Source organism: Cryptotermes secundus, unplaced genomic scaffold (genome assembly GCF_002891405.2).
Source record: "Cryptotermes secundus unplaced genomic scaffold, Csec_1.0 scaffold234, whole genome shotgun sequence".
Lineage (NCBI taxonomy): Eukaryota > Metazoa > Arthropoda > Insecta > Blattodea > Kalotermitidae > Cryptotermes > Cryptotermes secundus.
This window is the reverse complement of record NW_019725843.1, coordinates 1,948,453-1,975,976: the sequence shown is the minus strand read 5'-3', so window position 1 is coordinate 1,975,976 and position 27,524 is coordinate 1,948,453. Positions and strand designations below refer to the sequence as shown.

The following is a 27,524-nucleotide window of genomic DNA, read 5'->3' as shown; positions in this document are numbered from 1 at the left end:
AAGAATCACAATGTGGCATGTGCGTCTTACATGCTTGTTTGCCTATTTAAACCCGAAGATGAAGGCAGTAAATTTCCCCGAAACGTCGGTAAACTTCCACCAGACACCGCCGTGTTCTTAATACCGAATGTAACGACTGGCACCACGACAAGAAGGCCTATGGAGTACTGGAGAAGGAGCACCGTGAATTCTTAACCTCGACTCTTGATGGAGGTGAGTAGCCAGCTTCACGACCCAGCCGCTTCATCCCAGGGGAAAGAGTTAGGCGGCCCATACACGTACGATTCTGGTTCGCGAGTCCGCCTCGGCGAGGAGCCGGGCTCGGATTAATTTCACCACACACGTATAAGCGTGGCGACCCACACATGGATGAGTTTGGCTCATTGGAACCCGAGCCGAGTCGAACTCGCGAGCCAGACTCCTACGTGTATGGGACCCTAGTCACATACGTTATTAAGTTATTTCACAATCTATAAATACGAGTAATAGAATAAGGTAAAAAGTGTTAGTAGATTTTGATCTGCAGTTACCTCCAAGGAACGTATCTAAGAGACTGAATTATAGGATTCCATTGCATTTTAATGTGCTATATTTATACAATATGAAATATTAATTTGCTCTAACACTTAATAGATACTTCTGAGTACAGCAGACTGACCGCCTCTGTGGTCTAGTGGTCAGAGTTCCTGCCTACAGGTCCCGGGTTCGATTCCCGTCGCTACCAAATTTTCTGAAAAGTAGTGGGTCTGGAACGGGATCCACTCAGCCTAGTGAGGCTAACTGAGGAACTATTTCAAGGAAATAGCGGCTCCGGTCTAGGAAACCGAGACTAACGGCCGTGGGGATCCGTTGCGCTGACCACGCGACACCCTCTATCCGCAAGTTGGCACTAACTTCGCCGACAAGCGGCGGTCGCTCAGTCGGTATAGTTCGCTTGTGGACTACAGGCCATGGAGTTTTCTTGTTTAAATATGGCAGAGTTCGGAGGTCAAAAGTGTGGTTCGGTGAATATCTTGTCAAATGGATTAAAATTCACTCGCATCAGACGGTTTTATGAAGACTTCTAGACCTTCTTTCATACTTTCAGCATTTACAATGGTTAAGACCGGATACACAGGAATGAAGACTGCTTGTATTCATATGTGAGCCATCAGCAATGGGACTCCAATCTGTAAAAGGTCTAGCAACTTGGAAGTCGTTACTTCGGAAGTCTGTAGGAGCCATTACTGGCGACATCTAAAATTATACGTACATTCCGTGCAACGAGGCATTTAGTAAGGTGATATATCGTTTAGGGACTGTCATGTTACCGAAGTTTCCGTGATTTCGATATGAGACTGAAAAATATTACAAACACCAGCAAACGTTCCCCGCGTTTTCGTTCAGCTACCTAAACATGATTCTTGGGTTATACCAGAACTGTAGCCGGTTAACGTATCTCTACAAAACACGAAATTAATTTAACTCTCCACAACAGGAACTCAGTAACAGGAGGTTGGAGAAAACTGCATAATGAGGAGCTTCATAACTTATACTCTTCTCCAAGTATAACAAAAATGATCAAGTCAACGAGGATGAGGTGGGCTGGGCATGTAGCACGAATGGGGGAGACAATGAATGAATACGGGATATTGGTGGAAAAGCCAGAAGGAAAGAGACCACTGGGAAGACCAAGACGTATGTGGATGGACAATATTAGAAAGATAGGATGGGATGGTATGGATTGGATTGGTCTGGCTCAGGAAAGGGACCAGCGGAGGGCTACTGTGAACATGGTTATGAACCTTCGGGTTTCATAAAATGTTGGGATATTCTTGAGTAGCAGCATAATTGGCGGCTCCTCCAGAAGGGCTCAGCTCCATGCGTAAGTAAGTAGGTAAGTGAGGTTAAACACCAGAGATTAAACAGTAGCCCGTTCTCGCAATGTATCTGCGTAGACTTACTATTATAGGGGAGTTCAGGAGGATACGCCTGAATACTCGCTAAATGTTTCATAACACCAGGACATCTTTTAAGTGACATGCTTTTACAGGAAAATTCTCAGATTACTTAACAATGTTTCAATTACAGAGGTTAGGCTATATAATGATTGGTGGGAAAGCCGGAAGGAAGGAGACCACTGGAAAGACCAAGACGTAGGTGGGTGGACAACATTAAAATGGATCTCAGAGAGACAGCATGGTATGGATTGGATTGATCTGGCTCAGGATATGGACCAGTGGAGGGCTCTTGTGAACACGGTAATGAACCGTTGGGTTCCATAAAATGCTGGAAAATTCTTGAGTATCTGCACAACTGGTTGCTACTCAAGAAGGACTCAGTTCCATGAGGCTATATAATGATGAATATGATAGAAAGATACAGACTGATTCTCGGAGGGTGTTCAATTCGAATCTCTCCTGAGGCACCGACCATCCTCATATTCATCATAGTTGTGCTCGGTTTTTCCATGAAAATCCGCAATAGGGTCCCTATTAGGCTATACAGTCTAGCTACTCACAGCGTCGTAAAAAACACAAGCAATGTTCATGAAAGTTACCAACTGCAGAGTCGTCGCATATTCAGAAACACTCTTCGGAGGGAGAGACTGAAGAAAACCATTCAAAACGAAGCTCAATAAAGCATACTGTTGAGTATACTTTAAATGGTTCTGACGATAGTGTATAACACACAGAATTACTGCGTTTTGGGGGGACTTTTTCCATCGTCCGGTATTCTAGTAAATATAAAACAAAACGTTTCGGAGACTGGATCTGTTTCCGTCCTCAGGTGAGGGGGGGAAGACACCTACTCAGTTGGACCCCTTAGAAAGAGATAACCTCAATGCGGTTGGGATTTCAATCAACCTCTCCTGTACTGTACTGCCGTTAGGTTTTACGAAATGCCTTACGGTCAACTGTAACCATTAACACGTCGCTACAGGTATCAGACGGACGATAATATTCCAAGCAGGCTTACTTTCGGATCAATTGTTTCAGCTTAAGGTAATATCTGCATTACGTGATGACTACAGACTCGGGGGAAACTAATCGCTTCCCGTCGTTGAACCGTGGAAAACTGATAAACGCCCATGAAAATCATAAGCGGTTTACAAATATTTAGGAGTTCAGGGCTTCACAGTCTTAGCGCTTGCACGTTACAAATGTCAACAGATATGAGCAGATAAATCTACAGTTTTCTCACAAAGTTGTGTTACCGCACTGACATATGCGTTGGTCATTTTCCAGCTGCTCGTTTTCGGCTCGGTACTCGATCCGGATGAGTAAATAGGCTTACTTCGAAACAAGCAATAATTTACATCTTTACAATTACGAATAAACAAAACAAAACAAACTCCGTGATGAGCGACCGCCGCTTGTGGGCGAAGTTAGTGCCAACTTTAGCGGATAGAGGGTGTCGCGTGGTCAGAATCCCCACGGCAGTTAATTTCAGTTTTCTAGACCGGAGCCGCTAATTCCTTGAAATAGCTCCTCGATTATCCTCATGAGGCTGAATGGATCCCGTTCCAGACTCACGACTTCTCAGAAATAATCTGGTAGCGCCAGGAATCGAACCCGGACCTCTGGATCTGTAGCCAGGAACTCTGACCACTAGACCACAGAGGCCCTACCAGGACTCGAACTTCAACCTCTCGGCCGTCCAGCCCGCAGCCAGTCGCTATCCCGGCTCCTTATTCTCTGGCAAATACATACATGTTACAATTCGTTTAGGCCCTACACAAAGTGGCCCATAAAATCAAATAAGGGAATAAAATTTGAACATGATTTCGCACTATGTAAGTGTCGTGTTTCAAGTTTCACTGTTTTCTGTCATATGCATGTAGAAGGTCATTTAGGCGCTTATGAAAAATGGCTCTTAAACGAACTAAGTGACTGAAACGTGTACGTACGTTATAATTCTCATACATAAGCGTGGGATTTCAAATTTCATTTATCACCTGTCAAAGAATTCAAACGATACTCTTAATGGAGCATTTAGGGTCTTGAGGAAAATCGCCCTTAAAATTCATTAAGGCAGTATAACTAACACATGACGTCTCTCAAGTAAAAACGTGATGATTTTACTGCACTAGTCCAAACATAAGCTGAGTCTTTTTTACAATACTGCTCCTTATAAAATAAAGGGCACCTTATTTTCGGGTCATTAAGAACAAATATGAATATTATTATGAATGGTTCCAATTGCTAATTATAAAGACATTAGCGAACGTTCTAGAATTATATTTTAGGCATTAAAATTCCAATTTACTATTTCTAAACAGTATAGACTTTACTTTTTGGGGGGCTTAAACCCCTAAGAACTAAATGGCGTACTCAATTTTGACAAATAACTCTTTTCTCCTAATTTTGTCATTACAAAAATATGAATTCAGCTTATATTCGGGACTATATTACTAATCAAAAAATGTAAAAATGCAGCCCCTCTAGAAAGCAGGTGTCAAAAGGACAAAGAAAATAAAATCGACAGGTGGTAAAACCACATAACAAACACTGTACCTCGAGATTCATCAACATTTGTCAAGCGACTCAAAACATATAATTTCATTTCCTCCTCTCACTCCCACTTTGGAGCATAGGGCTGATTTCTCAATTTCTTGACCATTTTTACAGACAGAACAACATAAACACAGACATTCGTGCCTCGAATGGATTCCAACCCACGACCCCAGTGTTCGAGGGGGAGAAGACTGTTCATGCCTTAGAACGCGCGGCCAGTGCGATCGGCAGGTAAAGCATGCAGCCTAACAATATTCCACAATCTTCAACACAACGGGCAGCGGCATACTAGTTTGTTATATAACTTGTAATATATGTGGTAGCTAGTTTTAAGAGTAAAGGGAATAGTTTTTTAGTTTCTTTGGGTCGGGTGAGACTGAGTCCACTTGGTACGTCGGCCACTAATTGGCCTATTGTATCAGCCCCGGATAACAGATGATGAATGTTGAGCAGTCCATGGAATGAGAATTGGCAGGGGAAACCGAAGTAGCCAGAGAAAAACCTGCCCCAGTGCCAGTGTGTCCACCACAAATCTCAATGATCTGAACTGGGCTCGAACCCAGTTCGCCAAGGTGTGAAGCCGGCGATTGGTCAGTAAACAATACGGTAGTCGACTTCCAATTAAATAAAAACTAAATTCTTTCCTCTGAAAGTCAGAAACATATTTCCAAAAATGAGTAGACTGAATTTTGAGCCCGTCGTCAACTGACTTTAACCAACGTTGCCCATCTAACTTTTTAGTAATTGTTACAAGTTTGCGAAAGTATGAATAATAATAATAATAATAATAATAATAATAATAATAATAATAATAATAATATGTAATGTAGTTATAAAAGCAAGAAATACTAATTTAACTGGAAAAGGATTAGATTCTATGACAATCTCTGCATGAGGACAGCATGCTAGCTCACGAGCTAAAATTTTTTTTTACTGATAGGTTATAAATCTACATTATCTAAATATGACATTAACTGCATAAAATTGGTGGCACTAGATGTGTGTTAACTAACCGCACGCAGCTGAGTCCTTCTTGAGAAGCCATCAGTTGCTCAGGAACTCAAGAATTTCCCGACATTTTACGAAACCCGAAGGTTCATTACCGTCTTTACAAGAGCCCTCCACTGATCCCTATCCTGAGCCAGATTAATCCACTCCATACCACGCTATCATATCTCTCTAAGATCCATTCTAATATTATCCTTCCATCTATGTCCAGGTCTTCCTAGTGGTCCCTTTCCTTCTGTATTTCTGAGCAAAGTAAACAGGCTTCAAAACACAAGCGGAACTCTTTCACGAACACCAGGAAAGCTGACATGAACAGAAACAATGTTGAACATTATTATTATTATTATACTGACATGAATCCTGGACTATGGAGACTAAGGAATAGACGAAAATATAGGCAACTTTGGTGGCAATTTTTAGGAGTGTGAAGAGTTACAGTAGAACAGATAGAAAAAGGATGCAGGTATGATATAACTGGGAACGTTCTTAACAAAGAAACAGAACAGAAAATATGGAAATCGAGGCTATTTCTTGACCTAGGCACAGGTTGGAGGAGAGTGGTCAGCTTCACGCACAGGCCGCTTCACCCCCGGGGAAAAGCACCCAGCATCCATCGGATAGGAGGCTGGGTGGGCCCTAGAACCGGTCTGAACGGCGTGGAGAGAAGAAAAAACTTGCCCCCATCGGGACACGAATTCCACCTCCTTGGCCTCCAGCCCGTAGCCAGTCGCTATACCAACTGGGCTATCCCGGTTCCAAATATGACGCAGTACGTTGAAAAAATGAAAATGTTCTCCTGGTCCTTTACGTCGTTTAAAGTAGCTGTAGACCATACAGCCTCTCGCCACGATAAATTTGTGTTTCTAATAATCAATGTCCAAGTTCAGTAAGTTCCTTATGTAATTTGAATGATGGAAATATTATTCTCTATACAAAAATTATTTCAGTGAAACTCGAAAGACAATGTACAACCACATAAATATTACCAATCCACGGATTAGAATCCTTCTTGAAAATCAAACAGTCACTCGTCTGGTCTAGAAGCTCCCAGCCTTTTATGGAATTAGAAGATTCTTTACCTCGCTCACGACAGCCAGCCACCTACCCCTTATCCTGATCCAGAGAACGGTAACACGTCGGGAAATTCGAAACATGTGATCAAGGCAAATTCAATAAAAACGACATCCTCTGACAGTGCTTTGCGTTGATTCATATAACAGTATAGCATGAAAACAAACCCTATTAAAATAAACGTACGTTATTATAAGATCACAGTATTATATACCGTGCCTAACAACTAACTCCAGAAATAAAACAGGCTCCCAGTGCTGAAACAACGAAAATCGCAAAAACATTCCGAGAAAATTACTTAAAAAAAAAGTAGTGCATGAGATTCTTGGCAAGATTCTAAAAGTACGGTGCACATTTTAAAACGTTAGTTCGGCAGAAAGAATTATAAACGCTTTTATAATAAGGCAACATTTAATTAACAAAAACTATTACGTACTTGTTCAATTCTGATTCAAATAAATAAAAACGCAAAATTTAACACCTTTACTGACTAAAGAAACGCGCAGTACTGAAGCCTCACTATTCATTACTGTTACAGACAGTGAAAGAAAATTAAACAGAAATTGGTACAGCAGAACTGATTTCAACAGTCTAAACTTGAAGGAAGGAAAGGGGGGAGGGGGAGAGAGGGACTTCTCCCCCCCACCCACTGCGACTGTGTTCCGGAGGCCATTGTTGATAGCTGAATACACAAGTTCGAAAACGTACGCATGGGATTACATTAACGTTTAATTATCTCTAAAATCGTAGACCTTAAGAGAGCACTAAAAGGTGTACTGCATACAAAACATACGTTCTGTTTTTCTCTAAAACGCTTTTCTTTCCGATAAATATTCAGAGAGTTATGCTCGAGTGCAGCGAATGTACTCCGACTAGAGAGATGAATTACATCTGCTACCTTTAAGTCTTCAGTAAATGAATCGAGTAACTAAACTGCAATCTCTACACTGCACAGTACAACCTCCCATTTTATATGAACGTCTAGTCATATCAAAAGAAGATTCAGATGTTACTGCCTTGAAAAGAGGGCTCTAAATAATTCATGTATGCTGTTACTATGCAGGCAACAATTATCCTTCTGTGATGTGTATTTCCAATGACAACACAATACAACACTTAACATCAACATAATTGGGATCTCTGGCTTCGTATCACCGAACAACACCTCGTAATTATTATGAATGTGACGGGTTGTCCGACTGAATTTAACATTCAGAATCGATACTTACTAGCAGACACAGATAATCTTAAAAAACAACACACTGTTATTAAGATGTTAACTTTTTTCGTAACAAGCTGTAAATTAAAATGCATCGATCTGTGACCAGTTGCACGTGTAGGTACGTTATTAAATCTTTCTTGTATTCACTTCATTTAAAATTTCAGCTATCATAAAACGATCATGGGTTTGTAAGATTTGAGGCTTTCACGGCGGTGACTATGAAGAAAGCAGTCTTTTGGGATTTGGCACCGTGTATAAGTGGTGTTAACCGACGTTTCGGAGGAACGTATCGCCTCCATCTCAAGNAGAACTGAATGTATATGCAATTTAGTTTCTTGTTATACACACAAATTTAAAAGTGCATTTAAATATTTAGTCTGTAATATTTAATTCAAAATGTATCAGAATTAATGGAACAGATAAGGGTCATACAGCGTGAAATTAATACCAGAAAAGAGGAGCAACATTTCATACAGACCACACCGAGATTTCAAAGGAAGAGCCATGTTGGAACTGACAATAATACTTGAATAAGTTACACGGTGGCCCAAAAGTCCGTTAACCTAAAGCATTCTCTAGTAGTAAGGAGAATGTTCAGATTAAACCCTGCCACTCTGTTTGTAGAAAGGTATCACAGCCTCGTGAGTTGGACAATCTTATTTAGAACAGTTTTTGTAAATTCAGTAAATAATAAAAAAATAAATTTCTAATGTTTTTTAGTGTATATTTCACTAACTTTTGGGCCACTCTGTATACAGTGAAAATGTGATATGTACAGTCTCTGTGGCATGCTGTGGTAAACATGGTGATGAATCTTTGTGTTCATAAAAGCTGAATACTTATCACTGCTCCAAGATGACCTTGATGACATGGAATTAGATGGTTTGTATGTTGCCTATTCTAAATTTCATTCATTCATTCAGAACAGTCACAGAAACTAAGCTGCCTAGTTTTCTGAGGGCTAAACAGAATGGGATGGAATTCATGCACATTTACCAAACACTGCATTTCTCCATCTTAAAAAAATGGTTTGCGTCTGCCACAATGTCTGTTGATGATAATATGATTAATAATGAATAAAATGGTTATTATTATTATTATTATTATTATTATTATTAAACTGCAAATGAGTTTTCACGAAGTGGCAGTGGTACTACATTAAGACAACAGACAAAAACACACATAAACACATTCAAACTACGCTAAGGGTAAAAAGTTGAGGGGAAGATTATATTATAATCTATTACATGTCTCAATCCTGGCTTAATTTTTATCATATCTGTAACCATAAAAATATTATTTTTTATCTACTAATGTAATACTGACGGTGTAAAGTGTATGCTAGTTAATTATGTACATATCACATCACAAAAAAGTATGTGGAATAACATGTACATATTATTAAAATTTTTACCTAATTTTATTTATGTTTGAATATATTTATTTAAATTATGGAAAAGAACAATATTCACAACTGCGCTGTTTACCATACCATCGGTGTATGAATTCATCGATTTTAGCATAAAGGGAGTGCCTTTATTGTGGTTTCAATTTACTTAGCCACAACAATTGGTATATATCAGTTGCGGTTAAATAAAGTGAGGTTAGGGCATATTTGAATACATGTATTAGATACTAACAACGCCAATAAACCCGTAAGCAGTACTTGAAGCAGAACCACGTATGTACTAGATCATAATGAATAATTAATTAATAATTACAAGTACTCACCGAGGTCGAATAGGGCTGGCAGCTGAGTCGAATACCATCCTGACTAAGTTTATCTTTCAGCAACAGTTTCAACTGAAGGCGCGGTATCTTGACAAGTTCTGCTTTCCCCTCTTCATATTCATCAAGGTACTTGCCGAGTTCCTGTGCACTATCAGCAGAAGAAGAAGCAGGGCTACCGCCCGTTCCACAACGTTGACCACTTTGCTGCTGCTGCTGCTGCTCCTTGTCTGTAAAGCCTTGGTGTGCGGACAAGGTTCTAGACGAGCGAGCGCTTGAAGTGTCGCACTGACAGTCTTCATGGACAGCTGCAGTTTCTTCTAAAGTAGAATACACAGAAGCTGCACCTTCTTCTCTCAACGTACGAATCGACTGAAGTAGCCTACTGCGATGTGAGGGGTTAAACACACCGATAGCATCCAAGTCAGGGTCCCCTACCTGCTTACATATTTCCAAATCGTCATAACCATTGTCAATGAATGACTCTGCATACTGGCCCAAATGTAAGGATCTTAACCATTCCTCGACGATGTTGCTTGACATGTTTACATCCGCATAGCAACAACAGGAGTTTCTTCATTGACACAGCAACACCGTGACCACACCACGCTGTCTTTGAAGCACGATAATAACGCATTACACCGCGAGCGGCACTGTAACATTTCCAACACCAGCCGTCATATTGACATTCTCTTTGCACTTGCATGGAGCGCTGCAAGATGGCAGCACGAGTAGGGAAGCGCAGAAAACATGAGCAGCTACAGGCATGCTTCCGCGCAGGTACAACAAGCAGCAAGACAAACTGCCGCTCTTCCCCACTCCTGCCTGACTTTCGTCTCTGAAACATAGTCACATTTGTAAATTAATAACTCTTAATAGAAACGTCATATTGTTCAAAATATTTATTTCTGAGAATTATGCTGTGTGTGTACCAAAATTAAATAAGTACTATCAGAGTGATATGCAACACCATGAGCTGTACATTCATACGAACAATTTTTTCATTATTTCAATGTAAATTATGCATAAATTAGTATTAATGCATATGCATCGATCGCCTAATATCCTATTTTGAGGCCGAACGCGCCAGAACTGCATTCCGATGCATCTTGTTTCTATTTACAGCATAGATTACGTAATCTGATAGCATGAAATGCTTGAAATATCGTACTTGTAAAAAAAAAAAAGATAACAAGAAAATAATTAGCTTCTCCATATAATAAAAAATACTAAATTAAGAAAATACTTCTAACTGCTCAGTCCATGTCCAAAGTATCGTCAGTTGGTAAGTTTAGAACGGTACAAATATTTTAAAACGTAATACACAAGACAATTGAAAGTAAAGGGAACTGAAAAAAAGAAACGACCTTAAACCGAGGAAAATTTTAGTACTGTTAGATTAATCTAAAAAACAATAAATTAGAGTCTAGCTAGGTTTTAAGAAATGAAATTAGAGAAATGCAGGTATAGTTGATTGAAACTAACTGGCTTAGGTTGGATCCAATGACGGACTTTTTTGTTATACGTGTTCTATCGGCTGTCTGTAATATCAGAGAAAGGTTTATAGTATCCAGATATGTATTATGAGCTTCATATTACAATTTTTTTAGATAAATTAAAATACTTCAATAAAAGTGTTTTAGTTCGGAGACAATTCGAATATTACAAGCTATAGAAAGCATGAATTTGTTGGAGAATTCCTTCCACAGAAGTATCATTTTTCTCACTTTATCATTTAGTTAAATGATGACCCTAAGAAACATGTGCAGAGAGCAATACCAGTTCAGAAAAAAGTAAAGCATCATTTCCCATGCGTAGCAACTGGGACAGCTCAGTACAGTGCTCAGACTACGACCTGCACGAGTGAAAGAACTGGGTTCGATTCCCAGGAGGGGCAAGAGATTATCTCTTGTCCACGGCGTCCTGACCGGCTCTGGGACTAACCCAGCGTTACCGGGAGGAAATGGTCTAGAACCGACACTAAGAATTGAGCCATACCATCTTCGTGGCTTTCATGTTAATTAAGCACAATGACAACTTTATCTCTTACCGTACAGCTTCCCACTCATGAGTTCATAAGACTATCGGTTCAGAAAAAATATTTGTACTCGGTACTGGAGATGATATAAAAATATCGGCTATTTCCGCAGAGTATGCAAGGAATTTGAGGCTAAACTGTAACAGAAATAAGTATCAGGAATCTTCCTGCGGGTAAAAGTGGGCCAGCGCGAAAGGCTGACAACCTTACTGCCATCTGTGAGCGGACTCTCTATAAAATTTAGGAGCCTCGACGTCTCACAACCCTATACGCCTCCACAGCCTGTTACAGGGATAGTCTAATCTTACGTTACTTAACCTTACACCGAAATACTATTGGGTTGGCCTGCCTTATCACCAAATTTCACATGCTCAGATATTCCGTCCATATTTCTTTGAAGGAGTATGGAACCAGAAAATTGTATTACCGCATCCACCTGAACCCGCCACTGCACCATATATTCGGCTGGGTAAAAAAAAAAAAATCTTCATATCCTATTCCTTTATGAAGCATTTCAACACTATCCTCCCATCCATTCCCAAGATTTCCAAGTCTTCTCTTCAAGTCAGGTTTTCCGGCTAAAAGTTTATGTGCATTTCTCTCATACGTTCTCTATGCACAGTCGATATAACTCGCTTTGGTTTCATCGCACTAAAAGCAGGCTTATTTTGTGAATTATACAAATTGTGAGGCCTTCCATTATACAGTTCGATCCAGCCTCGTATTGCTGCTCTTAAGAGTGACGTATTGTAGTGTGACGCAAGTTTACGCATACGTCTGAAGAGCGCACTCTCCTTCCTCAGTGTCAGCGAGTAACTCGCGCAAGGGGCCGCGCCGTAGCTCAAGTGGTTAGTCGCTGGCTTCCCACCGCGGAGGCCCGGGTTCGATCCCGTGTCTGGTCAAGTGGGCTTTGTAGTGGACAAAGTAACGCTGGGGCAAGTTTTCTCCGAGTACTTCGGTTTCCCCTGCCAATCTTCATTCCACCAATTGCTCCACAATCACCCTCACCTATCATCTGGGGCTGGTACAATAGGCCAGAAGTGGCCGCAGTACAAGGGACTTAGTCCCACCCACTAGCAATAACAAAAAAAGGTCGAGCGAGTAATCGGGAACTGTTTTTGATGCTTGTTTCTTGCCCTGAAAATGGAGGCAACACGTTCTTCAGAAAAACTGGTAAACTTTTATCAGAATATACGGTACAACATTTTAGAATATTTATGATAGCGTCAGTAAGGGCCACAAATCCAATATGCCATTTTAATTCCCAAAATACAGAACCTAAAAAATTCATTTAAAATTATAATTATTTCGCATAATTTAAACTTAATCATCCCCAGACTCCAAGTCCTGTGTGTTCGCTACTTTATACGAAGCTGTCTCCCCCCCCCCACCTCTGTCAGAATGAAACTGGTGCGCATAGCTCAGGAATGGCCGCATAATTCCAGTCGGCCCTCATGTACTGTAGTATAAATTTTAGTTTAGCTTTGCTAATTACGCGCGCTGTGTTTGCATTACGGTCTAGCAAATGCATCTCCACTTGCAAAATGGGGAGGGTCCGACAGGGCGAAGGGAAAGGTTGCGCACGTTAGCCACTGCTATAAAAATAACAGCGGGTGGACGGCTTCAGGTTGAAAGAGCCAGAAGAACTAGGCGTATGCAGAATGAAGTGTGATTTAGCGTCCCAGTTTTCAAGCACAGTATTTACATTTTCAGGCACAAGAGCCTCTCAACTTACAGGATTCCAAATTACAACACTGCGCGTGAATCAGATCGTATTTAACTTTATAACTCAATTAATTTTAATTCTGCTACGTTCAAGTATTAAAAAGTTCCATATTTCAAGTTTAAATACATTAGAAAATATATTTCATACAACTTTGATGTAATCTATGAAATACTTCGATAGCAAGAAATGCCACACAATAAACAAGCTAAAGAAAGGTGTTAAGATTTTATAAAGCAATTGCCTCTTATATGCTTTGGTTAAAAGATAAAAGATCCTGCCAAAATTCCAACATCTAAAGTGATATTTTTGTAGTGTCAACGGACGTACTGAAGGATATAAAATTAAAAATCAGTTTGCATGAAGATTATAAAGATCTTAAATGTGAATAATTTTGTTAGGTGACCAGTCAATTTAGCTTGTATTTCTGCAAGACTGGCCAGTGAATTCCATGAGCAATTGAGAAAAATGTAAGTGCACAAATAAGACTTCACACCACATCACTCATTTGTTACCTAACTTCGTTAATTAACTCTTTAAATCCTAGTAGTAATTATATGTCCCCCCTGCTTTAACATTTTAAAACTCTGCACTCTGCCAATAGTGTTATTACGCGTATTTTGTATGGTTCTCACAATAAATAACAATTGCTTAAACCGCATTACCTGGTTGGTCTTTATATCGGCAAGGTAAAATGGTTCCTGTGAGGTACGAACTGAACTTCTATATATTATTTAGAAGGAATTCAGTCCTTGAAGGATTGAAGAATATTTATAGGAAATGAATTTTATAGTTAAACCTCTTTAAGTGTATTTCTAGAAAATAAGAAAATAGGTTAATAAAACTTATGTCAAAGATTTGTATCTTGCACGGACTGAAGCAGTTAGAAAAAATATCTGGACCTTCAAAGAAAATATGGAGTACTTACGACTTAAATTGTTAATATTGTTTATTATATTACGGACTCCAGTTCGTGAACTCACCATCGGACTATAATATTTATTGAAAAAAACGTAAATACGGGTTCCAAGAAAATCTTCAATGCATTTCATTAAAAATGACGACAGCTGACGAGAGGAAACCTCCTGTTGCCAGACCCATCTATCGGCAGAAGAAGTTCTACGTACAACCTATGCGTGCAGAGGTCTATTTGTTCACTCTGTAACCATAAACTCATGGTGTTTATTTGAGGTTTAATTTTACAGATATAAAAGTACAATGATCATATTTACACTTATAGGCTTATTCTTAGCCGGTTCAAAAATACAAAAATGCCCACGGATAACAGTTTTCAACGGAATTGTGAAAGGTACGAATCAGAAACTACGGTATCTCTGCCAGACTGCTTTGTTACCCTTAAGAGTACCGGTATCGCCGATAAATGCTACTCTGTAATCGTGAAGCCTTCAGAGTACCAGCTCTATACGGGCTTATTTCCTGAGTCCAAGTAAAAAACACAGGCGTGCAAAACACGCGAACTACAGGACTTTAAACAGCGCTCGGGTCAGTACTTCAATCAGATGCGAAAGCACAGTACATAATGAGAGATACAAACGACTGATTGTATCCTAAATGTATGAAGGCGAAGTTGTTCCTGTGCTTAACTAATTAAGCACTATACCGTGAAGGCGTATTGGGGAGTGGATGTATCGATCCACATTTTCTCGACTTCGGCACTAGCTGGAGGTGAGATGTCAGCTTCACGCCCCGGCGCCTTTACCCCCCAGGGGAAAAGCCCGTGGTATCCATTGGGCCCCAGAGCCGGTCTGGACGACGTGTAGAAAAGAAAATTATTGACCCTACAGGGACTCGAACTCTGACCCTTAGATCGTCCAGCTGTGGCCAAACGCTATACCACCAACTGTGTTATCTTGGCTCCTGAGGGGTGTAGGTATGAAAATTTATTTCAAAAACCAAGTTGATTCTTATTAAAGTAATTTAACATTTAAAATAATGCGGTGCGAGTGTGGGTTGGCGTTCTTCTGCCTTGTGCTCTATTTTTCGAGGCGATGAGTACTTCGCACGTGGTCTCTTGATTACATGTGTTCTACTGGCCGGTGTGTATGCTCACAAATAACTAGATATATATACCTCATGACAGCCATGCGTGGCCGAAACATGTCGTTGAATGTACATAAATGTATGGATTAAGTGGCGATAAGACCAGGAACCTGCAAAGTTTCATCTGTAGACTGAATTTCGCGCATAATCATGTGATAAAACTAACACAACAGGATGTTGTGAGGAAGGTCACTGCTGTTCACTGTAAGGCTGTTACACATAAAAAAATAAAGCTATCCCTGTACCAGACGGTGGAGCCGCATAGGGTTGTGAGATGTTGAGGTTCCCACATTTTCTAGAAAATCGGTTCTCAGATGGCGGTAAGGTTGTCAGCCTTACGCGCCGGCCGCCCTTTACCCCAAAGAATATTCCTGGTACTCATTTCTGTTAGAGGCTGGGTCGACCCCCAGGGCCATAGTGCGGCTGGAAGGATGTCAATTGAAAAAATCCAATGACATCATCGGGTTTCGATCATCCGACCTTCCGGCTTGAAGCACAGTGCCTCAACCAACTACACTACCGCGAGCTGTTACACATAGACGGGACAAAAAAAAAGAGGAAAGCAAAATCAGATCTACGCAATGCAAAAGGATGCTGCAATTTAATATCTGAGAGTCATGTTGCGAGTTTCTAAGCTATGACACCGTGTAGTCTGGTATGTGAGTACTAACAGTGACATAATTTTAGCCTCCAGTACGGAGACAGTGCTTTGCTGCAACGTTGGAACCCGCGCACCCCTTACACATCTGCATTATAAACCGCAAGACCACAATATAGTCCATCTTATTCCATTAAAGTACATAAGTTGCCCCGGTTCTCCGCTCACAGCCCTCCTGACGTCTCGTCGCGTTTGGGATTTCATTAATTAACAATCGCTTTATTAGTTCAGTCTCTTGTAAACTGGGTTCACTACATTTTCATCTCTACGAGATGCACTGAGGGCGATCCAGCCTCTTAACGCACTGCACAACTTTGACAGGGATCTCCCTCGATACCCAACCTCCCCCATCAATCATGCATTAACTTGCAAGGAACGAATTCCCTTTGAAAATTGAGGTTCGGTGCTAATTACCATTTACAGTGCACAAGTTCGTATTCGTAAGGGAATCGATTCACCACTGCTTTAAGCCATACGTAACATATGCATCTCTGCAACGGGATTCGGATTGGGTCACACTGGGTGTGTGACAATTATGTTCCCCACTCTATAATGAATGTATCTATTAATTTAATGCGCGATTCTAAAAGTACTCTGTAAAATAGGAAGGTAGCTCCATCTTAGGACAACGGATCGGTGTTTGTAAGGAATGAAGACCGGCCTAAACGGAATACCAAAAAATTAACTTTGAAAATGTTTGTGCTTGAATCAAAGGTGAAGAGGTGACGGGATAGCGTAGTCATTATAGCGACTGACTACTGGCTGGATGACCGAGGGGTCGGAGTTCGAGTCCCGGTAAAGTCAAGAATTTTCTCTTCTCCACGCCGTCCAGACCCGACCCTTGGGTTCACCCAACCTCATAACCAATGGGTACCGAGGGCTCTTTTCCCGGAGGTAAGGCGGGCGTGGCGTGAAGCTGACCACTCAACTAGTGCCGAGGTCAAGAAAATATTAATCTATACATCCACTACCCATACGCCATCATGGCGTAGTGCTGAATTAGTCAATCATAGGTGAAGTCTTTTATTCTTGTGACATTTGAAGTACGCATGGCGACGAACATGAAGAATACAGCTTAGTAGTCTCATAGGTCTTACGCATCCGTCTTCAGGTTACCTTACATACTTCTTCCTATAAATTTATTTTGTAGTTATCATTTTCATTTCTACTGTTTTTATCCTCCATTGGAGCCGGGATACTTCAGTCGGTACAGCGGCGGGTTACGGGAATCCTTTACCTGGGCACCAGAGATGGGATTGGTTAGAGCCACGCCGCGTCCGCCTTACCACCGGGGAAAGACATGGGAGTCTGAGTGGGCTCCACAGCTGATCTGTGCGCTGGGAGAAAGAACAGAATACGTTTCGCTTGTCGGGAATCCAACCAATTCCTTGACCGTAAAGCCCGTGGCCCAGTCACTATATTGACTGAGCTATTCCGCTTCATATTCGGGAGGTAACAGGTTAGAATCTGAGGTACTGATGCCAGGTACACACTCTGGAATTTATCTTGTTTCTTCCTTATCATTTCGAGATGAAATAACTTTTAAAAAACGATAAAACCTGTCGAAAAAGAACCCATAACTAGCGAGTTAAAGAGCTCTCATTTCCGTGATGCGACTGCTTGTCAGAGAAACTTGCCTCGATCCGCCACCTGGCAGTTCACCTGCTGCAATCTTCATCAGATTGAAAACGAATCCATGCGCGATACCCAGGCGCCCCCTAATGAAACATATGCTCCATCTTGCCTCGTCAGAACAGCTTCAAGACGCGCAAGTCTCAGACCAGCTACAAAAGAAGTTCTCTCTTTAGCAGAGACTTAGGTCTCCTTGGACACTAAATGGGAGCCTGATATGGAGCCGAGCACAATTTATTGTCATGATCTGAACCTGCAGACGGTTATGAAATACTAAAACCTTTCACGCTACTTAAAACAAAATAATCTTTTAATAGGAGTGCGTGTTCGATCGATACCAATCAGCAGGTTTCAGTTCCCAAACTATATATATATATGCATTTTATATTGGAGGTGTAGACACGAAAGCATGAGGTCGCATAGGCCATGTCTCTAATATTAAGCGGGGAACATACACTGAGGACGTTAGAGAACAGGGTACTGAGGAGAATATTTGGACGTAAGAAGAATAAAACAATAGAAGACTGGAGAAAACTGCATAATTTCGTACTCTTCGCTAAATAAAATCAGAATGATTNGTTAGAGCCACGCCGCGTCCGCCTTACCACCGGGGAAAGACATGGGAGTCTGAGTGGGCTCCACAGCTGATCTGTGCGCTGGGAGAAAGAACAGAATACGTTTCGCTTGTCGGGAATCCAACCAATTCCTTGACCGTAAAGCCCGTGGCCCAGTCACTATATTGACTGAGCTATTCCGCTTCATATTCGGGAGGTAACAGGTTAGAATCTGAGGTACTGATGCCAGGTACACACTCTGGAATTTATCTTGTTTCTTCCTTATCATTTCGAGATGAAATAACTTTTAAAAAACGATAAAACCTGTCGAAAAAGAACCCATAAACTAGCGAGTTAAAGAGCTCTCATTTCCGTGATGCGACTGCTTGTCAGAGAAACTTGCCTCGATCCGCAACGTGGAAGTTCACCTGCTGCAATCTTCATCAGATTGAAAACGAATCCATGTGCAGTACCCAGGCGCCCTCTAATGAAACACATGCTCCATCTTGCCTCGTCAGAACAGCTTCAAGACGCGAAAGCCTCAGACCAGTTATAAAAGAAGTTCGCTCTTTACCAGAGACTTAGGTCTCCTTGGATACTAAATGGGAGCCTGATATGGAGCCGAGCACAATTTATTGTCGTGATGCGAACCTGCAGACACTTATGAAATACTAAAACCTTTCACGCTACTTAAAACGAAATAATCTTTTAAAAGGAGTGCGTGTTCGATCGATACCAATCAGCAGGTTTCAGTTCCCAAACTATATATATATATGCATTTTATATTGGAGGTGTAGACACGAAAGCATGAGGTCGCATAGGCCATGTCTCTAATATTAAGCGGGGAACATACACTGAGGACGTTAGAGAACAGGGTACTGAGGAGAATATTTGGACGTAAGAAGAATAAAACAATAGAAGACTGGAGAAAACTGCATAATTTCGTACTCTTCGCTAAATAAAATCAGAATGATTAAGTAAAGGAGGATGAGATGGGAAGGTCATGGAGCACGAATGGGGACGAAGAGAAGTGCATATAAGATTGTGGTTGGAAATCTAGAAGGAAAGAGACCACTAGGAAGACGTTGACGTAGGTGGGAAGAACTCAGAGAACTAGGATGAGTTGGTATTGACTGGATTGATCTGGCTCAGGAGAGGGACCAGTGGAAGGAAAGATAGTTACGAGGAAAGAATAAAAAAGAAATGGGTCATGAGATAAACAGTAAATTGCTATGCTTATCAAACCATGAGCCGCATTCCATGGATAGGTATATTACAACACTTTTTGTAGTAGCTTCATAACTTGTAATCTTCTCCAAGTATAACTGGAATGATCAAGTCCAAGAGGGTGAAGTTGGCAGGGCATGTAGCACGAACGGGGGAGAAGAGGAATGCATATAGGATATTGGTGGGTAAGCCAGAAGGAAAGAGAACACTGGGAGGACCAAGACGTAGGTGGGTGGACAATGCTAAAATGGATCTTAAGAGAAATATGATGGGATGGTTTGGATTGGATTGATCTGGCTCATGATAAGGACTAGTGGAGGGCTCTTGTGAACACGTTAATGAACCTTGGGGTTCCATAATATGCTGGGAAATTCTTGAGTTCCTGAGCAACTGATGGCTTCTCAAGAAGGGCCCATCTCCATGGAGTTAGTGAGTGAGTGAGTGAGTGAGTGAGTTAGTTAGTTAGTTAGTTCGCTAGCTAGTGTACGCCATTAGGAATGTCCAAAGAAATCGGGGGTAAGAGGTGAACTCTAACTGAATAGAACACACCAGTTTCTGGGGAAAGGTCTTTCCTTTTGTATTGCCAAGGTTTAGGCCGCCAGGGACCGTTTTGTGTCTCACTGCTGATCCTGTTGATCCTGCTGATCCTGCTGATCCTGCTGATCCAGCCACTTTCTTACCGGCCTGTTATCCTGAGCCCTTTCTACGTGGGCTGTGCGCAGCTGTCTGTGCTACAAAGTGCATTGTACTGTGTTAGCTACAGCAAGCTGCATACCATCTCTTACAATTGTCCCGTGTCTAGCAATTGGCCTCAGGAAGGTCTCCTGTCTTGTGGCCGGCCTCTTCTTGTTCTTAAGGATTCACATGTGAGGTCCCAACAGCAGGGCCGGTTTTTCTGCTATTTGATTCAATACTAATTTGACATATTTCTATTAAAGTATATTATTTCTTACCAATTTTCCTTGCTAAAATTATTGATATTATCTTCCAAGTCCATACTTCTATAATAATATAAATATAATAATAAAAACGTATTTGTGTGTATTTTCTAACTACTAAAATGTCTTAACATCTGTTATATGTTAGCGGTGTTAATTTACTGAACCAAACATAAACACAAAGAAAAAGACACACAGGAACAATTAAACTCAGGTAAGGAGGTTGATCCTATTTACTGACGATCATTTTCAACATTTTTCTTCCATTTGCATCTAGATCTCCCAAATTGTCTCTTCCTTTCATGCAAAATAATTATAGATATGTTTTCTCTGTGCTTCATTAGACATCAAGCCAAGAAAACGTACGGGGAAAGGGCTGTAGTTCCGTACATTCAGATTCCATCACTGGATGGAGGTGAGCGGTTAGACTCACGGCCCGGCCGATTTACCCCCGGGGATAAAGATGAGTGAATCCCAGAGCTTGTTCGAAAGCTATCACTGTTTTCGCTGAGAATGAATCCACAGTGCCTCAGTTGTCCAGTCACTATAATGACTGAGTTTCCCAATTCGTCTTCCTTCCAGATTTCCACGCCGAAATTGTGTACATATTTCTCACATCGCTCCAAACATGCTAAATGTCCGTAAATGTTTGATAACGTGTAGGTATATAAATTAATAAGTTCTTAATTGTGTAATTTGCCGTCCCTCAATCATTTCAACTCTTTAGGTCCCGCTATTCTCCTCAGCGTCGTATTTTTCTCAGAGACACAGTCTTCGTCCTGTTGTAAAGGTGAGTAGCCAAGTTTCACTCCGATACAAAAACAAATCGTAACATAATTCTGTATTTTAACCTTTACCTAGGCGGGTTCCTGGTGACCACGGCATGGCGCGTCCTCAGGTTGAGGATGGAGGAGACGGCCTCCAGATATGGAGGGTAGATGCGAATATATTGAATAAGCAGTCACAGAGAGCTGACAAGGGGTGGTCCTCCAGCTTGGTGGTTGGGCGTGGGGCTAACAACTCCTCATCCTAAAAAATAAGCTTGTTACGAAATATTACAACGGACCTCGGACCTGGACGGATTCTTTGGATAAACGACCTCCTCAGACAGGAAAGAGATAAAGGTAAAGTAAAGCTATCCCTCTAACAGGCCGTCGAGGCCAATAGGGTTGTAAGACGTAGAGGATTCCATATGTTCTGTAGACAATCGGCTCACAGATGGCGTAAAGGTTGTCAGCCTTACGCGCCGGCGGCCCTTTACCACCCAGGAAGTTTCCTGGTACTCATTTCTGTTAGAGGCTGAGTCGACCCCAGGGCCATAGTGCGGCTGGAAGGATTAGGTAAATTGAAAAAATGCACATCATCGGGACTCGAACCGCGACATTCCGACTTGTCCCATAGTGCCTCAACCGACTACGCTACCGCGTGCCTCGGATAGGAAAGAGATAAATTAAACATTCTGGACTGAATTTATAAATAACCATAAAAATATATTACTCGCACAAGACAATATTATAAAACAAGGTGTTATCTTCCCAAAAAAAAAAAAGATTCGTTGTGAATGGTTAACAGGAGGCAGATGCCTATTTAGGGTTAATAACTATTTTAATATCAGGTCAACATATAATATTTCTGGTCACACACAATTATTATTTCGGTCTGTATAATAAAATCGACACTGCTCAGAACGTTAAATGCGACAGTCAACATGCAGTGTAAATGATCTTATTGCGACATATGTAATGTATCACAGTCACGCACAGTCAATATTTAACACAAATTTTGGAAATGCGAATTGTGAATTGATCATTCAGTTTATTACATTTTCAATCAACCACGGTCCAGCAAGCAAGTGACTGCTGTAATATACGGGGAAAATTCGTTACATGAAATTAATGAAACGATTTATATACTTTCATTCTGTTCCATTTTGAATTTGTGGGTTTGATGGTAGGTTAATTTACTCTTTATCTGACGGTTATGACCACCCACAAATTTCATATACATTAAATTCCCAGCGATGAATGATAAAAACCATGAATGGCGAGTAAGAGGAAAATGTCGTGGCTTATTTTGTGGTAATTATGTCACAAATTCGAAAATAAAGGAAATTAATTATTTCTATCATTATCATGAAAATCGGTCGCCCGAAGTGTGGAACAGAGTCAGCTCTCGATAAGAAACATCAAGAAAATGGACAATCTGGAATACATAACATTTGAGATTTTTACGGCGGTTAACATTTTATTAACCGACGTTTCGGATGAACGTATCGCCTCCATCTTCAGGGTATAAGAAATCCGCGAGCGGTGAACCAGCGTGAGCAGGCGGTTACCAAAATATCTGCATGGTGCCACATCTTCAATATGGAATATAATTTCACGGTTAGCTAGAGATCATTTCTTAATCAGCTGCGTACTGTGCGCTGATCAGGAAAGGTTGATCATGAAACTGTTTGCTTATCCATGGTGTTACACTGTATCATTAATCTAACACTTACTCTTACTCTTACATTGTCGGTTTGCTAATAGTTTCGATGCTACTTTTCTCGTTCTATATTACGTGAAACAACTACGAACTTTGTTACGTGCTTCCTTACTTCTTAGACTCGTATGTCGTTTAATCGCATGGTTGTTAGCTTCTAGTACTTTCATGTCATTCACTTATTTTAGTTGCTTTGATAGTCAATTTGTCAGCCAATTATCTTCAGTTGTTTGGTTAATCTGTTAACCAGTCAGCCAGGCAGTCAACTAGCAAACAGTCAGACACAGTCAATCAGTTATTCAGACATTCCGTGAGATAATAGTTTAACAAGATGCATTCAATCAGATAGTCATTCAGGCAATAGCCAGTCAAAAAACCTTTCAGTCATGCAGACATACACGTATAACCAGATAGCTAAATAACCAAGTAGCTAATAAATCAGCAAAACAATAGCTAGCCAAACAGATAATCAGTCAATCAAGCAATCGGTAGGATAGCTAATCAACTAAAGAATAGCCAACAAGACTGCCAACCAGGCAAACAGTCACAAACCAAACAACTAGCCACACAGAAGAAAAATCAGACAACCAGTCAAAGAGCTTGGTAGCCAGTCAACCAATATACAAGCTAACAGCCATATGACCGATCAGTCAACAAGGCAATAGGCAACCAGAAATAAATTCAGTCAGGAAAAGAACCAGATAGCCATTTAGTCAACCAACTAATCAGCCAAAGAACCGGCCAATCATTCAATGAGACCGTACGAATTTGATAAGCTCCTTTTGTTGAAGCCTGGCAAAATTAAATGAAATGACCGTTTCCAACTGAACGTTCCACTGCGTACTTCCGGTTTGCTTCTGTGCTTTTATTGCGTGGGGTTACGGCGCAAACGGTGAAATTCGAGAACAGAGAGTGAAAAAGTAAAGGTAAATAGAGTTCGTTTGCTGAAATTGGAACCTATAGCGTAAATTGGAATGTAAACCCATCGCAAGGAACGGGGCCGGCGTGACAGCGCGGGTAAACCAACCGGCCGCCTTGAGAGGCTCGATTTCAGGGATGGAAAATTTTACAACCACCTTTTCTTTTGCATTTTCTTAAAAGAAAATGAATTTCTGATGCTTCCTCCTTCATACTGTGACCATTAACTTGCACATTCATAAACTTTACACAACAATGTAAACAGAAGAGCAAACTGCAAGCTTACTCTTGTCGTCTAATCCTGTAATCTTAAGCCAGAAGAGAGGAGGCTACTGGTGTGACAGGACGGCGCCTGTCGGCGTCAACAAGACAGTTCCGATCAATGTCGGAGAGATGCAACTGGCGCAATAGATATGCCGTCGCCTTCATTTCGAATTTGTTCTTGCCACGTCCCCCCCCCTTTCCATCCATTTGCTGTGGCCTTGGTTCAAAATCTGGTGCCTTCATGTCCTGGCTAAGGGATTTTTCTCTTCCCTGCAGCGTCCAGACAGACCCCAGGGCCCACCCAGCCTTATATCCAGTGAGTACAAGGGACTCTTTCCTAAGGGTGGGCCGGGACGTGAAACTGACCAGTCACTTCCATATAGTGCAGAGGGCAAGAGTTCGTGGAGCTATCCCCCCCCCCATATATTTTCGTGGCGTAGCACTTGATTAATTAAGCAAAGGGACAACTTTACATTCTTTGTTTCCTGGTTTTAAGAATTGCAATATCGCGATGGAAGTTTTCGTAGGACTGTGGGAATTTAATCTTTCTCCGATGAAGTTTTGAGAAATTTGAGCTGCTTTCAATTGAAGGGGGAGGTAGAATAATTATTTTTCGTCACCTGGGGTAGCATCACGGAGGGATTTAAGGGGGAGCGACTGAGGAGGTCGTCCAGGGGCCACCACAAAACAGAAATAGAATCAGTTGATTTTACTGAGACTTTTACTTCTCTAAAACCACGAAAAGTTAATTTATATTTTTAGTTATTATAAGAAATAAGAACAAAGAAAGAATTATCATAACCTACATTTGTTGCTGATAGGGTCTTCTAAATGTCATTCGCATCTTGTTATACATATAGCTGTATTTCACAACTTTTCAAGTGGGGGCCAGAGGTCCCGGGTTCGATTCCCGGCGCTACCAGTTTTCTGAGAAGTAATGGGTCTGGAACGGGGCCCAGTCAGCCTCGTGAGGATAACTGAGGAGCTATTTCAAGGAAATAGCAGCTCCGGTCTAGAATACCGAAATTAACGGCCTTGGGGATTCGTTGCGCTGACCACGCGATACCCTCTATCCGCTAAAGTTGGCACTAACTTCGCCGACAAACGGCGTTCGCTCGGTCAGTATAGTTCGCTTGCGGACTACATGCCACGGAGGAGTTGTAAAATGTTCTTAAAAAAGGTAATTTTTAAAAATGTTCACCTGAAATTCCCATGAGCCTTGTGTTGGTTGACATGTAAGTATCAACTGTACCCAGATAGTAAACATAATCTGACAGAATGGATGGTTTGCCTAAAAAAATGACTCGTTTCAAATTAACGTTATTGCTCTGATGTAAGCCTCATATAATGAAAAGGCCCTTCTTACCCTGGAGAAATATACAAGAATAAAATAAATAGGAGCGTCCATGTTTATATATGTAGAATAAATGCAATTTAATTTTATGAAGATAAATGAGCAACGGCTGAACATGTAAATAGGCAACCTAAGAATTTATATACATGTATACAATTCTTGTATATGAAATATAAACTTACTGTGTAATGAATATACCAATTTTTAAAATTTATTTACGAGGCAGTTGTTGCCAATATTTTATAAAGCCAGGGCTAACCTTGTCGATCACATTGGCCGCGCGGTCTAAGGTATGAACCGTCTTCGCTCGCTCGAACATTGGGATCGTGAGCTCGAATCTCACTCAAGGCATGGATGTCTGTATGTGCGTTTATTCTCTGTTTGTGTTGTTCTGTGCGTAGGTAGCTGCCTCGCGACGGACTAATCCCCCGTTCAAAGAGTCCTACTGACCGTGTATATGATAACAAACAGACAAAGGGCTGTAGAGCCACAGATAGAAAAGACTCACCTTATTAAGTAATGAATGTTGGATATTGGATTCTCAAGGGCGTGTCATGTTACAGTTTTATGTGATATTATGGTATGTAGTTCGGTAGATGGGTAGTAACATTTTGCAAGAACCTGCAGCCTCCATCTTCATTCCTGAAGATGGAGGCAGCAGATTCCTCCGAAACGTTTCGTAACCATCTGCCAAAATTTCACTGCATCACATTCTACAAGACCGTAATAATTTATGTAATACACGATTTCACGTCTTATATTTAAATATTTTCACATAAACCACAAATATTTATGTGTTCTAAATATGAGGACCATTTTTTCCTGTAAGGCCCGTATACATCAAGACACTACTAAGAGCTACTGCAAGTTTACATTACGGTTACCCCCTTCTTCGTCCCCACAGGACCCCCCCCCCACACACACAAAATCTGTGGCTTAATTTAAATGAAGCAAAGTGATTCAGAACACGCACCCTCGAACATGGGTCTTATTGATACAAGTCATTAACAGACTCTGTGATGTTTTTACATTAAAAGCTTAAGAAGTAGATCTGTCAGTGATGGATGAAACTGCAGAGAACTGGGTCCTGAGTTTGGTTTGCGTCCGCAGGACATACACAGCTACAGGCGAAAGAACTATTCTTTCCAACAGAACTATGCAACCAATCTTTACAGCTATTACCATAGTATAATAAATTTTGATTCAATATGGGCTGGACACCCGAGGAGTCGGAGTTCGAGTCCCGGTAGGGACAAGAAATTTTTCTTATCTACGTTGTCCAGACCGGCTCTGGGGTCCACAAATGGGTACCGGGGGCTCTTTCCCCGATGGTAAAGCGGCCGCGGCGTGAAGCTGACCACTCACCTCCAACTAGTGCCGAGGTCAAGAAGACGTGGGTCTATACATCCACTCCCCATACGCCTTCATGCCGTAATGCTTAATTAGTTAATTACAAGGACAGCTTTACTTTTACCTAAATGTGTTCATTTCTTAGACGTTCCGAGGTATAAAGTATTTGTATCTTGTATTGTAGGCTTATATATATATATATATATTTAACACTGCCTACTTACCTATTACTTAGCGGCCTCCGTAGTCTAGAGGTAACGTTCCCACCTCATGACTCGTGGTACGCGGGTTCAAACCCGGCGGAGGTCGTGGAATTTTTAAGGGCGGAAAAATTCAGGGAACAAGTCCTCCGGGAGGGACTTTAAGCCGTGGGTCCCGTGTCGTAGCTTTACGGCACGTAAAAGAACCTCATATCTCCAAAGGAGGTCACTGAGCCAAATTCAGGACATTTGCCGCCCAACAGTAGTCTCTAACGCCTCTGATAGATGGGGGAAGCATTATAGATACCGCCAAGCCAGTAGAGGCCGAACTCGCTGGCTCGGTCGGGACTGATGTTACGCACCAATATCGGTAGGATATAGAGACTGGTATAATATCATAGAGGGAAGAACAATGGACCAATACTGGTCTAAGTGCATGGGGAAACCCGCCCTCTCCAATAACTAACTAACTAACTAACTAACTACCTATTACTTCTACGGGCCTCTAAGAACCTTGGTCTCATTTACAACATATGATCATATCTCTTCATTTTCAGATATCGTAAATCATTCTCTACATCTTCCCCCCACCGAACAA

General features: G+C 41.2%; 1 protein-coding gene across 1 annotated transcript in view; it reads right to left on the bottom strand.

Annotated features, from left to right (window-relative positions):
* LOC111863656 overlaps positions 1-24,265 on the bottom strand; it is a 596,698-nt gene extending 572,433 nt beyond the window's left edge. The window contains exons 1-3 of the mRNA XM_023850153.2: positions 24,092-24,265; positions 20,040-20,149; positions 9,529-10,099 (exon numbers count right to left, since the gene is read on the bottom strand). Of these exons, the coding sequence (XP_023705921.1) occupies positions 9,529-10,099; positions 20,040-20,149; positions 24,092-24,265 (855 nt within the window). The remainder of the gene's footprint in view (positions 1-9,528; positions 10,100-20,039; positions 20,150-24,091) is intronic.
* Between the last annotated feature and the right edge of the window lie 3,259 nt (positions 24,266-27,524).